Source organism: Periophthalmus magnuspinnatus, chromosome 9 (assembly GCF_009829125.3).
Source record: "Periophthalmus magnuspinnatus isolate fPerMag1 chromosome 9, fPerMag1.2.pri, whole genome shotgun sequence".
In the NCBI taxonomy this organism is placed as follows: Eukaryota; Metazoa; Chordata; class Actinopteri; order Gobiiformes; family Gobiidae; genus Periophthalmus; species Periophthalmus magnuspinnatus.
The window spans coordinates 3919215-3933230 of NC_047134.1; the positions used below are offsets into that span (position 1 = coordinate 3919215).

At 45.8% G+C, this 14016-nt stretch overlaps 1 protein-coding gene across 1 annotated transcript in view; it reads right to left on the reverse strand.

Moving 5' to 3' along the window:
- Positions 1 to 14016, reverse strand: part of prdm6 (PR domain containing 6) — a 129447-nt gene that overhangs the window by 103397 nt on the left and 12034 nt on the right. Inside the window, exons 2-3 of the mRNA XM_033972061.2 lie at positions 13569 to 13717; positions 13114 to 13272 (exon numbers count right to left, since the gene is read on the reverse strand). Of these exons, the coding sequence (XP_033827952.1) occupies positions 13114 to 13272; positions 13569 to 13717 (308 nt within the window). The remainder of the gene's footprint in view (positions 1 to 13113; positions 13273 to 13568; positions 13718 to 14016) is intronic.

Genomic DNA, 14016 nt, shown 5'->3' on the forward strand with positions numbered 1-14016 from the left:
AGGTTCATTTAGGACACGGTCAGGAAGGACTAAAACACGGTCTAATGTTGCGAGTGCTATTAAAATCAATGTAAGAACAACGAGAAGAACAACGAGAGAATGACAAGAGAACAACGAGAGGAACTACAAGTGAATAATAGAACGAGAGAACAACAAGAGGAAGAACAAGAGAACAACGAGAGAACAAGAGGAACAACAAGTGAACAAGAGAATAACAAGGGAACAGGAAGAGAACAACGAGGACTAGAGAACGACAAGAGGACAACAACAGATTAACAATAGGAAAGACAAGGACGAAAGAACGACAAGAGGACAACTAGAGAACAACAAGTGAACAAGGGAACAACAAGAGAACAACGAGGACGAGAGAACGATAATGGGACAACAAGAGGAACAACGAGAGAATAACAATAGGAAAACAAATGAACAAGAGAATAACAAGAGAGCAATGAGAACAACGAGAACAAGATGAACAACAAGAAGGATGAGAGAATGACAAGAGGATGAGAGAACAACGGAAGGAACAACGAGAGAGTGACAAGAGGACAACGAGAGAACAATGGGAGAACAACGACAGTGCAATAGGAACAACAAGTGAAGAGAACAAGAGAACAACAAGAGAACAACCAAAGGAACAATTAGAAGAAAAACAAGAGAACAGGAGAACAATGAGAGAACAATAGGAACAACAAGTGAAGAGAACAAGATAACGAGAGAACAAAAAGAGGAATGACAATAAATTGACCAAATAACAATAGGAACAACAAGAGGAACAACGAGAAGAACAACGAGAGAATGACAAGAGAACAACAAGGGGAAATCACGAGGAACAACCCGAGAACAACAAGAGAACGAGAGGAACAACAAGAGAACAATGAAAGAACAACAAGGAAACAATGAGAGGAACAAGTGAACGATGAAAGAATGACAAAACGGTAGGATGCACATGAGAACAACAAGAGAACAGCAAGAGGAATGAGAGAACAATAAGAGAAACACAAGACAACAACAAAAGAAATGAGAAAATGAGAGAACAAGAGAACAACAAGAGGAACAACAAGAGAATGAGAGAGCAACAAGAGGAACGATGAGAGAAACAAGAGGAAAGAACAACAACAGAACAAGAGAACAACAAGAGGACGGCACAAGGACAACATGAGCCGTTTAAAGCTGGTTAAGGTCATTACAGGACGAGCTCAGTGTGACGCAGACAGAAGGGAGGTCGAGGAGAGAAAGTACGACACTACAAATATGTGTGTGTGTGTGTGTGTGCGTGTGTAAGATAAGAGAACCTTTATTTGAAATTCCAAAGTTGCAAAGCATGTTTTTTAAGAACAAGAGATAGATAGAAAAGAAAGATAGACATAGGCAATCAAGAATCATACAAAATAAACACTGCAGGTTTAATAAACAAAAGGCCGACAGCACAGTTCTGTGGCTCTGTAATTATGTCAGAGCAGCAGATCAACAGGACAAACAGCAGGTGAAGTGAGTTCAGAGAGTTAAACAGGTGTGGTTCATAATAAATAATACACATGATTATTAAGGACAATGACATGTGTGCAGGGCTCAGTACACTCGACACACATGCAGGCCTCTGTTCACTCTATATGAATGTAAGGCTCTGTTCTACAGACGTGTGCAGGGCTCTGGTCACTCTACACATGTGCAGGGCTCTGTTCTACACATGTGCAAGGTTCTGTTCAATCCATACATGTGCATGGCTCTGGTCACTTTACACGTGTGCAGAGCTCTAGTCTACATATGTGCAGGGATCTGTTCTACATATGTGCAGGGCTCTGTTCTACATATGTGCAGGGCTCTGTTCTACATATGAGCAGGGCTCTGTTCACTCTGCACATGTGCAGGGCTCCCGTCATTCTACAAGTGTGCAGTGCTCTGTTCAATCTACACATGTGTGCAAGGCTCTGTTCACTCGACACACACGCAGGTCTCTGTTCACTCTATATGAGTGTAGGACTCTGTTCACACTACACGTGTGCAGGGCTCTGGTCACTGTAATGTCTAAGTTTAATACACTGTGGAAGATTAAAGCAAAAGGAACAACATTTCCAGGCCAAATAAAAGTCAGGTTTGTGGAGATGCAAGCCCGCTAGTAAAGCTTGTTTCTCTACATTTTTCAGTGCAATAAAAACACCCCTCCTTCTCTCCCTCTTTCTAGCCCTCCTATGACCCCCCTCCCTCTGTCACTGTCGCTCTTCCTCTTAGCTTGTCCATCCCTTGTTCGTCCTTCTCTCCCTTTCTCTCTTCCCCCTCTCTCTTGTTTCTCCTTGCCTCTCCTCAATGACCCCCCCTTTCTCTCACTCTGTCTTTCTCTCCCTTTCCTCTCTGTTCTCTCTCTGCTCCCCCTTCGCTCCTTCTCTCTCCTTCCTGTACTCTCTCTCTGCTTGTCTCCCTCTACTTTTCCCTCCTCGAGAGCGCTTTCTTTCTTTCTTTCTTCCCTCCCCTCTCTACTCTGCCTTCTTTTTTTCTTTCTTTCTTTCCTCCCTCCCTCTCTCCTTCCCCCTCCTTCCTTCACCCACTCTTCACTTTTTTCCTCTCCCTTATCATCCCCCCTTCTCTCGTCAGAGTCTCGTAAACCTCTGCCATCATCACGTCCCTGAGTCTGTCCCAAAACCAACAGTCCAGACCTCCACTGGACCAGGATCTCACCCAGACCTGGTTCAGACCTGGTCCAGAGCCGGTCCAGACCAGGTCCAGACCAGCTATAAATCAGCTCTTTAATCACAGCCTAAATATTTACAAAGCCCGTGGCGAGAAGAGCCGTGCTTTCTCACACAACACCCAAACCAGGGTACGGTGGCCCAAGAGGTCCAAACTCTGCCAACTGCTACAGGGACAGACAGGCTCCACTGGGTTATCATCAGTCACTTTTATGGTACTAAACGTGTGTGTTTTAGAGCTAGCGTGCTGCGTTTGAGCTAGCACGCTGCGTCTGAGCTGGCGTGCTGCGTTTGAGCTAGCACGCGGCTTTTGAGCTAGCACGCTGCGTTTGAGCTAGCATGCTGCGTTTGAGCTCACACACTGCTTTTGAGCTAGCACGCTGCTTTTGAGCTAGCGTGCTGCGTTTGAGCTAGCAAGCTGCATTTGAGCTAACACGCTGCTTTTGAGCTAGCACGCTGCTTTTAAGCTAACACACTGCTTTTGAGCTAGCACGCTGCTTTTGAGCTAGCACCCTGTATTTGAGCTAGTGCGTTGCTTCTGAGCTAGGCACGCTGCAACATGAATCAGAATCAGATAGAAATCTGAATGAGCGTAATTAGCAAAGTTTGCAGTTTTTGAATTATGAAGTGTGTCAGATGCCCTCCCTGTAGTTTAGATCTATACAAACATGTTCTGAATCTGATAATTGTGTTAGTTTGTCAGTTCATGTCTCAGTGTTTTCGATGATTCTTCTGGACGTTTAAAATGTGAACTTTGAACAGAATCCTGGTATTAAATTAGGTCTTTTCCCAAATCATTCAGCCCTACCTCTAGTTATCCACTCATTAGACTGATCTGTGAAAGAATGCATTATGGGAATGACTGGAGTTTGGTGGAATGGCAGATCTGGAGCCACACTTGCATCCGTCTGCCCTGGAGCAGCTGTGGCTACACCATTAGCTTCACTCTCTTTATGTCTCTTTTCCCACTGGGTGGTTGGACAGTTAGCCATTAGCTTGTTCCCCGTGAATGTTTGTAAAGTACTGCTTTACAAATATACATTTCATTCATTCAATCCACCTCATGACATCATCAGGTGGTAATCTCAGACAAAGCTTCTTTGTGTATTAACTTTCACCAGACTCATTTGGATCATTTCAGCTCAAACTTTCATCCCCAAATAACAAACCCTTTATCCAGACATACCGAGCGCTACATGTAATGCCCATTAAGGGAAAACACCTGATGGCGTGCAGAGCAGTGGGTGTGTCTAGGTGGTAGAGAAAATTTTTCTGAGCATGGCGTCTGAATGGAGGAGAATAAAGATGAGTCACTGTAATTGCAACTCTGTATAACTAATAATGCAAATAATGATGCAACACTGAAGCAACAAGTTTAAACAACATGGCTGAGGAGCCAGAGGAGAGTCCTCTGCCCCTGCTCCTCTGCCTCTGCTCCTCTGACTCTGCTCCTCTGCCTCTGCTCCTCTGACTCTGCTCCTCTGGCTCTGCTCCTCTGGCTCTGCTCCTCTGCTCCTCTGCCTCTGCTCCTCTGCCTCTGCTCCTCTGCCTCTGCTCCTCTGCCTCTGCTCCTCTGCTCATCTGCCTCTGCTCCTCTGCCTCTGCTCCTCTGCCTCTGCTCCTCTGCTCCTCTGCTCCTCTGCCTCTGCTCCTCTGACCCTGCTCCTCTGTCTCTGCTCCTCTGACTCTGCTCCTCTTTCTCTCTCAGATCTGAAGCCCGTTCCTACTGTGAGACATCAGAGAGGAGGTCCACTGCGCACACAAACTGCAGTGTAAATATTTGCTTTAAACTCGGCTCTGACGGCTCACGCGGGGATTCAAACATCAGCTTTTACGACGCTCAAACCCTCAACCAAAAACATCTCCTCTTCACTAATATTATGTCAGTGTGATGTGAGGCCGAGACGCGACGATGGCGGACGGCTTCATGAACGTGTTTTTTTACAGAACATTCTCCACATTTTTAAAAACATTAAACCAGACGATGCTGCGGAGCCAATTTGATGGATGGGGCTTTAAAATGGAACAATTCCTGCTGGAAATAAGACGTTTTCTCACAATCGTTAAGTGACGTTATTATGAAGAACGAGACAGATTTAGTGCAGCGGTTTTGCCTCCAAGGTTTGACAGAGGTTAAGAAACTCAAACACATTCTGGATCAACGAAAGATGAACGAAACAACTAAAGAAGCATATTTTTCACACTGAAAACTAGTGAAGGGTAAAATTGGTGAGTTTAGTTTTGATCCTGATACCGATGCCTTGTACAAACACTGACTCAAACTCCCTCAAACTCTACTGGCCTCATTATTTTTGCTCCACTTCAGGTTGAACTGATATAAAAACAACACAGAGGTGCAGATGTGCTGAGACGGCTCCTCCCACCACCAACACTCAGACACCACATTCACACCAGGCAATGTGGGTGGAATGTCTTGCTTAAAGACACAACAACAGAACTCGGTTCTTGGCGGGAATCGAACCTCCAACCTTCGGGTGGGTGGGTGGGTGCTTTGAGGCATATTAAATTGGCACTGCATTTTAAAATGACTATTCAATAAATATTTTATTTTAAGACTTCTTTGTAGACATTTTAAGTATCAATATGTTTACCGCGAGAATCAGTGAGTCTCAGTTCAGTCCTGTGTGGTTGGAGACACACTGTTTGAGACGTGACAGATTAAAGAGGTGAAGAGAGCACAAAGGCAGAACATGTTTGTCATATATTGGTGAGTCACCTTCAAACCTGTAAACCACAATTACATGAGTTAATAATAATAAAGATCATAATTACAGTGTTAGTCACAGAGAACTGTGTCAAGTCCCGTTCTGAGCCTGTGACAAAGGACAGGTCTGTGTCTATGTGCGTGTGTATGTATATATATATATATATATATATATATATATATATATATATATATATATATATATATAAGAAGAGCTGGAGTAGGCCTGGAAGGTGAAGGCCTGAGTGGTGCCTGGTGCCCGTGGTCATTGGTCATGGGGCAGTGACCCTCAAACTGGAGGAGTGGCTACATCAGATCCCACAAAAAAAAGACATCTCAGTCCAGAAAAGTGCAGTACAGGAACAGCAAAGATACTGCACAAAACCCTCAAACTCCCAGGCCCCGACCCGAGCGTGGAAAAAGATGAGACCACCCGCGGACGGTGAGGAGGATATATATATATGTGTGTGTGTGGGTGTATATACAGGCCTATATATATATATATATATATATATATATATATATGGCAGTGTTTGCTAATGTGTGTTACTTGCTGGATATTCCACCATAGGAGTGCATGTAGAACACCCCAGCACAATGTCACGGCAAAGTTTCACTTTTAGCTTGTCTGAGTTCTTGAGTAGAACTCTACACACACAGCTTGTCCGCTATAACTGGACGTTGTTTACTATAGGTTACCATGACGACACCCTTTATAGCACCTTATTATAACAGCTCATTGTTTAGAAGAATTTATCAGGAGCATGTTTTTGTCTTTTAGCCCCGCCCACTCATCCTTTCACTGTAATTCCGCACAGTGAAAAGAGTGACATGAGCAGATATTTGACAGTTTTGTTTTGCTGCTGTTTCCCTGAAGAGCATTTGTGTTGAAGAGTCAAACCAGGTGCAGGTCCTTGAATGTCTTATAAATAATTACATAATGGAACTTAATAGGTTTAATTAATCAGTAAGTGGCAATTACCCGACTCACCCGACAGTGCTGCAGGGCATTTTTAGTAATTACAGCTTTCCAAATCACAATGGCTCTAACTAGGCCCTGACACAGAGAAGTATTCAGGACTGACATCTCATTTATGTTACTATATATAAAATGTCCGATATCAAAACTTTAAGCCGTGTTCTAACGCTGTTCCCTCCTCAAAAACAGACCTGGAGTTGTGTTTTGTTTCTTTCACACATGTTTGAGTAACACTTTATTATTAGTCTGTAACATCTCCAAAGCTCAAAATGCTCTGTTCCACCTTTTGATGTCATGAAGTGGTAGTTTTCAAGTTAACAGCTCCTTTTACATTTGGTTCAGTAAAGATTGGCAATTCCAGGGCTGAAATGATCCAAATGATTCTACTGAAGGTGAATGGAGTTTAAAAACACAGTGGAGCACTTCCTGTATTACCACATGATGACATCACAAGGTGGAACAGAGTGTTTTCAGTTTGAGAGAAGAACTCGGCCTAAATCTGCAGGGTTTGTGTGTTAAACATGTGTGAATGAAACAAAACACAGCTCCAGGTCTGTTTGTGATGAGGACATTAGAACAGATCAGAGAGCAGTGCATTATGGGACATTTAAAGCACGTCGGATCCTTGTGACTTTAATTCCTTCTAAAAAACAACTTTTGGACTCTGGGATCAGTATTTCACTTTTCTAACTTAAAATAACTCTTCCTAATCTCTCTCCTCCTCTCTCCCTCCCTCCCCCTCCACTCCTCCTCTCTCTTGCTCCTCTCTTTTTTCATCTCTCCATCCAGTGTATATAGTTACATTATTATGTGTTGTGTGTGACTCTCCCCCCCGCTCTCCCTCCTCATGTGCATAGTTTAGCATTCCACTAACTCCTTTCCTCCTCTCTTCTTCCTCTCCTCCTCTCCTCTCCTTCTTTGTCTCACTTCTTTCTCTTCTCCTCTCCTTCTCTATCTCCTCTTCCTCTTTTCCTCTCTCTTTCTGTCTCTCTTCCTCTCTCCTCACCTCCTCTCTCTCTTCTTCCTCTCCTCCCCTTTTCTGTCTCTCTTCCTCCTCTCTCCTCACTTCCTCTCTCTTCTTCCTGTCTTTCTCTGTCTCTCTTCTTCCTCTCTTTTGTCTCTCCTCTTTGTTTAGCACACACACATACTTTAGCTCTGTGTTAGCGTATCTTGTATAAAGTCTTCTCCTTTTTCTCCTCCTCTCTCCCTCCCTTTAGCTCTGTGCTAGCGTGTCTTGTATAAAGTCTTCTCCTCCTCTCTCTCCTCCTCTCTTCCTCCCTTTAGCGCTGTGTTAGCGTGTCTTGTATAAAGTCTTCCCCTCTCCCTCTCTCCTCCTCCTCTCTCTCCTCCTCTCTTCCTCCCTTTAGCGCCGTGTTAGCGTGTCTTGTATAAAGTCTTCTCCTCTCCCTCTTTCTCCTCCTCTCTTCCTCCCTTTAGCTCTGTGTTAGAGTGTCTTGTATAAAGTCTCCTCCTCCTCTCTCTCCTCTTCTCTTCCTCCCCGCCGTGTTAGCGTGTCTTGTATAAAGTCTTCTCCTCTCCCTCTCTCCTCCTCCTCTCTCTCCTCTGTTCCTCCCTTTAGCGCTGTGTTAGCGTGTCTTGTATGCGTGGCTTGGCTAACTCTCTGATATGTGGTGTTTTGTTTGCAGCGAGCCGTGAGCTTTACATCGACAGAGACAGAGTGAACAAACAGAGAGAGGAAAAGAGAGAGGGGACCAGAGAAAAGAGGGGAGAAGAGGAGAGAGAGGAGAGACAGAGCGGACAAACACACAGTGAGAAAGAGAGTGGGAACCAGAGAACTGAGGGAGAGGAAGAGGAGAGAGGGAGAGAGAGAGATGGAGCAGACAAACACCCAGAGAGAGTGGGAACCAAAAGGAAGAGGGAGAAGAGACAAAGAGGAGAAAAGAGAAAGAATGGAAAAGAGGAAGGAGAGGAGAGAGGAGGGAGAGGAGAGGAGAGGAGAGAGAGAGAGGGAGCAGCCAAACGATGAGAGAAAGAGTGGGAGCCAAAAACAAGAGGGAAAAGAGAAGAAAAGGAGGAGAGGAGAGGGAGAGGAGAGGAAGAGTAGACAAACAAACACACAGAGAGAGTGGGAACCAGGGAGAAGAGGGAGAGAGAGAGAGGATTGTTGTATATTGTATAATATTTGTCTAATATTTGTATAATGACAGTGTTTTTTTAGAGTTCATGGATCAGAATGAAAAGAGGAATGTTTCTCACAGAACAAAAAATCGTATTTTCTCGGCTAATTAATAACAAGGTCAAGCACCCAGCCCGAGCACCCAGCCCGAGGAACCCAGCCCGACCCGAGCAACCGGCCCGAACACTGACCTGTGACCTGTCTGACCTGAAAATATAAACCAGTCTAATAATAATGTGAACTTTTATTATGAAGCATTAAACACTTTCTCTGTTTTGTTTATTGTGTGTGTGTCTGTGTGTGTGTCTGTGTGTCATGTATGTGTATGTCTATGCCGTGTGTGTCATATGTGTGTCCCGCATGTGTGTCTGTGTGTGTCGTGTGTTTCTGTGCATGTGTGTCATGTGTGTTCTGTGTGTCTGTGTGTGTGTCTGTGTCATGTGTGTGTATGTCATGTGCGTGAGTGCTGTGTGTGTGCTTGTTGTGTCATGTGTGTGTTTCATGGACGTATGTGTTGTGTGTGTCATGTGTGTATCATGTGCGTGTGTGTTGTATGTGCCTGTGTCTGTGTGTCTCTGTGTGTGGGGGTGTGCCTGTGTGTGTGTCTTTGTCGTGTGTGTGTGTCTCTGTGGTGTGTGTCTGGGTCTGTGTCTCTATGTCTGTGGTGTGTGTGGCTGTGTGTGTGTCTATGTGTCTGTGTGTGTGTTTGTGCATCTATGTGTGTGTCGGTGTGTGTGTGCGCCTTTGTGTGTCTGTGTGTGGTGTGTGTCTGTCTGTGTGTGTGTCTATGTGTGTGTCTCTGTGTCTGTGGTGTGTGTCTGTGTGTGTCTGTGGTGTGTGTCTGTGTGTGTGTGTCTCTGTGTCTGTGGTGTGTGTGTCTATGGTGTGTGTCTCTGGTGTGTGTCTGTGTGTGTGTGTCTCTGTGTCTGTGGTGTGTGTCTGTGTCCGTGTGTGTATCTCTGTCTGTGGTGTGTGTCTGTGTGTGTGTCTTTGTGTCTGTGGTGTGTGTCTGTGTGTGTGTCTCTGTGTCTGTGTGTGTCCCTGTGTGTGTCTGTGGTGTGTGTCTGTGTGTGTGTGTCTCTGTGTGTGTCTGTGGTGTATGTCTGTGTGTGTGTCTGTGTGTGTGTGTGCCTATGTGATACCTCTTCTTTAATACCCCACAGAAGTGTAATACCTCTTCTTTAAAATAATGTGCCCATGGGTCGGGCCACCTCTGTTTGGGAATCACAGAGTCGGACCAAAACGCTTCAGGAAAGACAAGACAAACTGCCCTGTTCACTGTTGTAAATGGGCTGTAGTTAAATTCCAGTGCATTGCTCAAAGACAGATGTTGCCTGTGTTATGGATGCATTAAACAAAGAGCCTAAATCTGCTCCGTCGAACTCAAAGCGTTTTTATCGATACAAGGCCGAGCTTAAACGCCCGAGAAACGCTAAAACGCTACAAACAAAGACACGGACTCGTCTATAACGTGTCTGCGTGGCCGATCAATGCTCTGAAATACTGCCCCCCGCAAAAGCCCCCCGCGCCCCAAAGCCTTAATTAAAACTGGCCCTTCCTGCACGCCATAGACAACATGCCAGCTGCGCCCTGATTGGCTATAGGACACACTTCACTTCCTGTTTTGGGAGGCATCAATAGAAGAGTTTAACCACGGCTGAAGTAATGGAGGGTCCCGTCGATAAGGGGCCTAATGACCGAGAGCTGCCCAGAGGAGGTGCATCGAAGGTGGGAGAGAGCAGAGCAGGAGGGGCCCCGGGGTGGAGGGGTAGAAACACAGTTAGACAAGGATCAGATCAGACTCGGGGATGTGCAAAACCTACATCAGGACACTCTGCGTTATACAGGCACATCGCGTTAGACTTAAAGAAGGGGTATTACACTTCTATGAGGTATTAAAAAAGGGGGTATTACACTTTCATGGGGTATTAAAGAGGTTGTATGACGCAAAGTGATTTTTTTTAGCTTACTCCCAAGTTCTAACATTGGTCCCTCATCATCAGCCAGAAGACGTTTTAGATGTCATTCATGCATGTTTGAGTAATTTTGCGATCTCTTCCGGGCCCTATTCAAACCCTCCCTATGGTCTGCAGTACGAGCCTGTACGAGACTCCGCCCACAAGCCTGCATCACCCATGCTCCTACACGACAATTCTCCATAAATAGATAAAAACATGATACAAAACTGTACACAGCAACTTGACAAACCTGAAGTGATGTGCAGTAGTTTCATTAGTGGGATGCAGCTGATTGTGTTGTGATAGCACTCTGAAGGGGGAGTGACTTAGCACAGAGAGCAAAGAGATGGGAGACCCAGAGTGTCAAAAATGAAAGTGATGTTTCTACAAAATAGGCTCAAGCACGTCTTTTGGCGTCGCCGTGTCTGTTTTGGTTCGCTTCGTGTGCTTCACCTTTGGCTCCGCCCACAACACAATGCTGTTCTGTAATTGGTCTGATCCGCTGGAACCAATCAGAACAGCCAGAGATTCAAAGGTGAGCGGTTTGTCTTAGCAAAAGAAATTGAAGCTAAAATGAGTGATGGGGTTAGGGCTTTTAAAACACAAAAGAGCACTTCTGGATTCCCACCTGATGACATCACAAAGTGGAACAGACTAAAATCTTCAGAACACGTGTGAATGAAACGACATCAGGACAGACACGTTTAGTCCCACATTTCTCTGCTGCCCCGTCTGCTGTTCGTTTTCATTCATTTCATTATCTCGGTGCATTGATCTGGTCTCGTGCGTCTGGGGGCGGGGTCTGTTTCCGTGGTTATAAACATCAGAATGAAGCCGTCACCGATTCATTAAATTCATGTTGGACTTGACTCTGACAGCAGCCCCTCCTCCCACGACCTCTGACCTCTGACCCCGTCACACAGCGATATGGCTCCACTAACAACATCGGACAGAAGCACAGTGCTGCGCATCAGTATGAAGAAGTGATCTGTGAAAGTATCTGTGTAAAGAACAAACACAGCTGAAGAGGAGCAGAGAACAAGAGGATAGGAGCAGAAGAGAGGAACAGAGGAGAAGGGCAGAGGAGCAGAGGAGAGGGGCAGAAGGAGCAGAAGATACAGGGGAGAGGGTCAGAGGCGTAGAGGAGGAGGTCAGAGGAGCAGAGGATGCAGAGGATGCAGAGGAGCAGAGGATGCAGACAAGAGGGGCAGAGGAGCAGGGGATGCAGAGGAGAGGGTCAGAGGAGTAGAGGAGCAGAGGAGCAGAAGAGCAGATGAGATGGTCAGAGGAGCAGAAGAGAGGGTCAGAGGAGTAGAGGAGCAGAGGAGCAGAAGAGCAGAGGAGAGGGTCAGAGGAGTAGAAGATGATGAGGAAAGGGCCAAAAGGAGCAGAGGATGCAGAAGAGAGGATCAGATAGAACAGAGGATGTAGAGGAGAGGGTCAGAGGAGCAAAGGAGAGGGTCAGAGGGAGCAGAAGATGATGAGGAAAGGATCACAAGAAGTAGAGGATGCAGAGGAGAGGATCAGATGGAACAGAGGATGTAGAGGAGAGGGTCAGAGGATGTAGAAGAGAGGGTCAGATAAAGCTTTCGCTGTCCGCTGTCACTTTCACTCTCTGTTTTACACCTAAACCGTGCACTTGGCCCCTCCCCCCCGGCGCCCCTGCTGACCCCTGACCCGTGACCTCATCAGTAGTGGACGTGAGGCGTATTTGGCAGCTGGGAGTGATGCGGCGTCGACCTTTCGCGCTGGTCCAAAGGGAGTCATCCGTCTGCGTCTTCATGCAAATGCAGCTGTTTATAAGGGACATCGACTGGGCTGCCACTGTATGGAAATACCAACGCGATCGATGTGGCTCTGAGCTGCGGCCCGAGCTGCGGCCCGAGCCACACCGCCGCGAGTAAAGTCTGTGTGACACGACCAAAACACAGCAGCACGCTTTAAACTGACCCCTGTGAGCTTTAAGACGTGTCATAATGCTGTTTCCTCCTCAAAAACAGACCTGGAGTTGTGTTTTGTTTCTTTCACACATGTTTGAGTAACACTTTATTATTAGTCTGTCACATCTCCAAACCTCAAAATGCTCTGTTCCACCTTGTGATGTCATGAAGTGGTAGTTTTCAAGTTAACAGCTCCTTTTACCTTTAGTTCAGTAGAGATTGGCAGTTCCAGAGCTGAAATCATCCAAATGATTCTAGTGGAGGTGTGTGGAGTTTAAAAACACAGTGGAGCACTTCCTGTATCTCCGCATGACATCACAAAGTGGAACGAAATATCAACAAAGTATCGAAATCTTACAGTTCTTTTTAGGTTTTGGATTTTGGAGACAACACTAATAGGAATGTCTATGTGTGGAGCAAGATCATGAACATAGCAGGTAATTAATAAAAAAAAAAAGTTATAGGGGGTTTGAGGGTCTTCCACCAAGAAATTTTGTACAAAAACGGTAAAACGATGACCTGCGTCCAGCTCAGGTCTGGAGAAAGTCTACAGTGTGATGAGTCATGTGAACACAACCTATTTGATAATGTGGCTTTTTTTTTTTTTACAATAAACCCAATAACCTTCTGCCTCCGTTTTATTCCACAGGCAGGTGAGTGAGTTTCTGACCCAGAGCAGAGGAGCCTTACCTCCCAGAGATGTCTGGAGTTCCTCAGGATTCCACTGTGGATCTTTTCCAGGAGCAGAGGAACGCCCTGAAACGGACCTATCCACGTTCCCTGAGGAATCCTCTGAGCCGCGCAGATCCCATAACCCAGACCCGGGACAGTGCTGGTGCAGAGGCAGACCTGAAACACAAGGGAAATGTCATTATAGAGACCCAAGAGTGATACAGAGGAGCACTCCACTCGGCTTGGAAAAAAACATAACACGGCGACATCCAATCAGAGAGAGGCCGCTGAAAGTGAGAGTCTAAAGAGATTTTAGCATGTAGAACTATATTATTTTTTATTTATAATTTGGCATCCTCCCCACCAGATGGCACCCTAGACTGGTTGGTGGTACCTGTGGAGGCAGGTGTGTTTCTGGTGTAGGTCAGTGTGGGGTTGTACTGGTGTGGGTGAGGGTGGCAGTAGAGTGGTACCTCTCGAGGCAGGTCTCGGAGCCAGTCGGGCACATCAGGCAGAGCCACAGGAGCCGCAGTACTGCTCGTGCCCACCAGGCGGCGCAGAGAGTGCAGGGGCCCGTGCATCGGACACTCGCCATTCCTGTTGTCGGCGCACATGTCACAGCCTGAGAGGAAACAAAAGGGTTAACATATTAAACATAGAGGAACATGCAGGACAGGGGTCAAAGGTGTTCTGCTAAACCCTGTGATAATGTGAGGAAATGTCCCACAGTGGGGCTTTAACTCTGTAAATCCTTTAAATAATAATTGGCATGTAAAACTGCTTTAGCTAAAATGCTAACCAACTTCCAGTTCAGATTTCCTTGTGTGCATCTGGCAAATTGACCACAGATTGTATAAAGAGGCTAATCAAGGCTAACAGTTTTAGCAGCTAACTGTAACCACTTGGAAATTCGAGCACAAA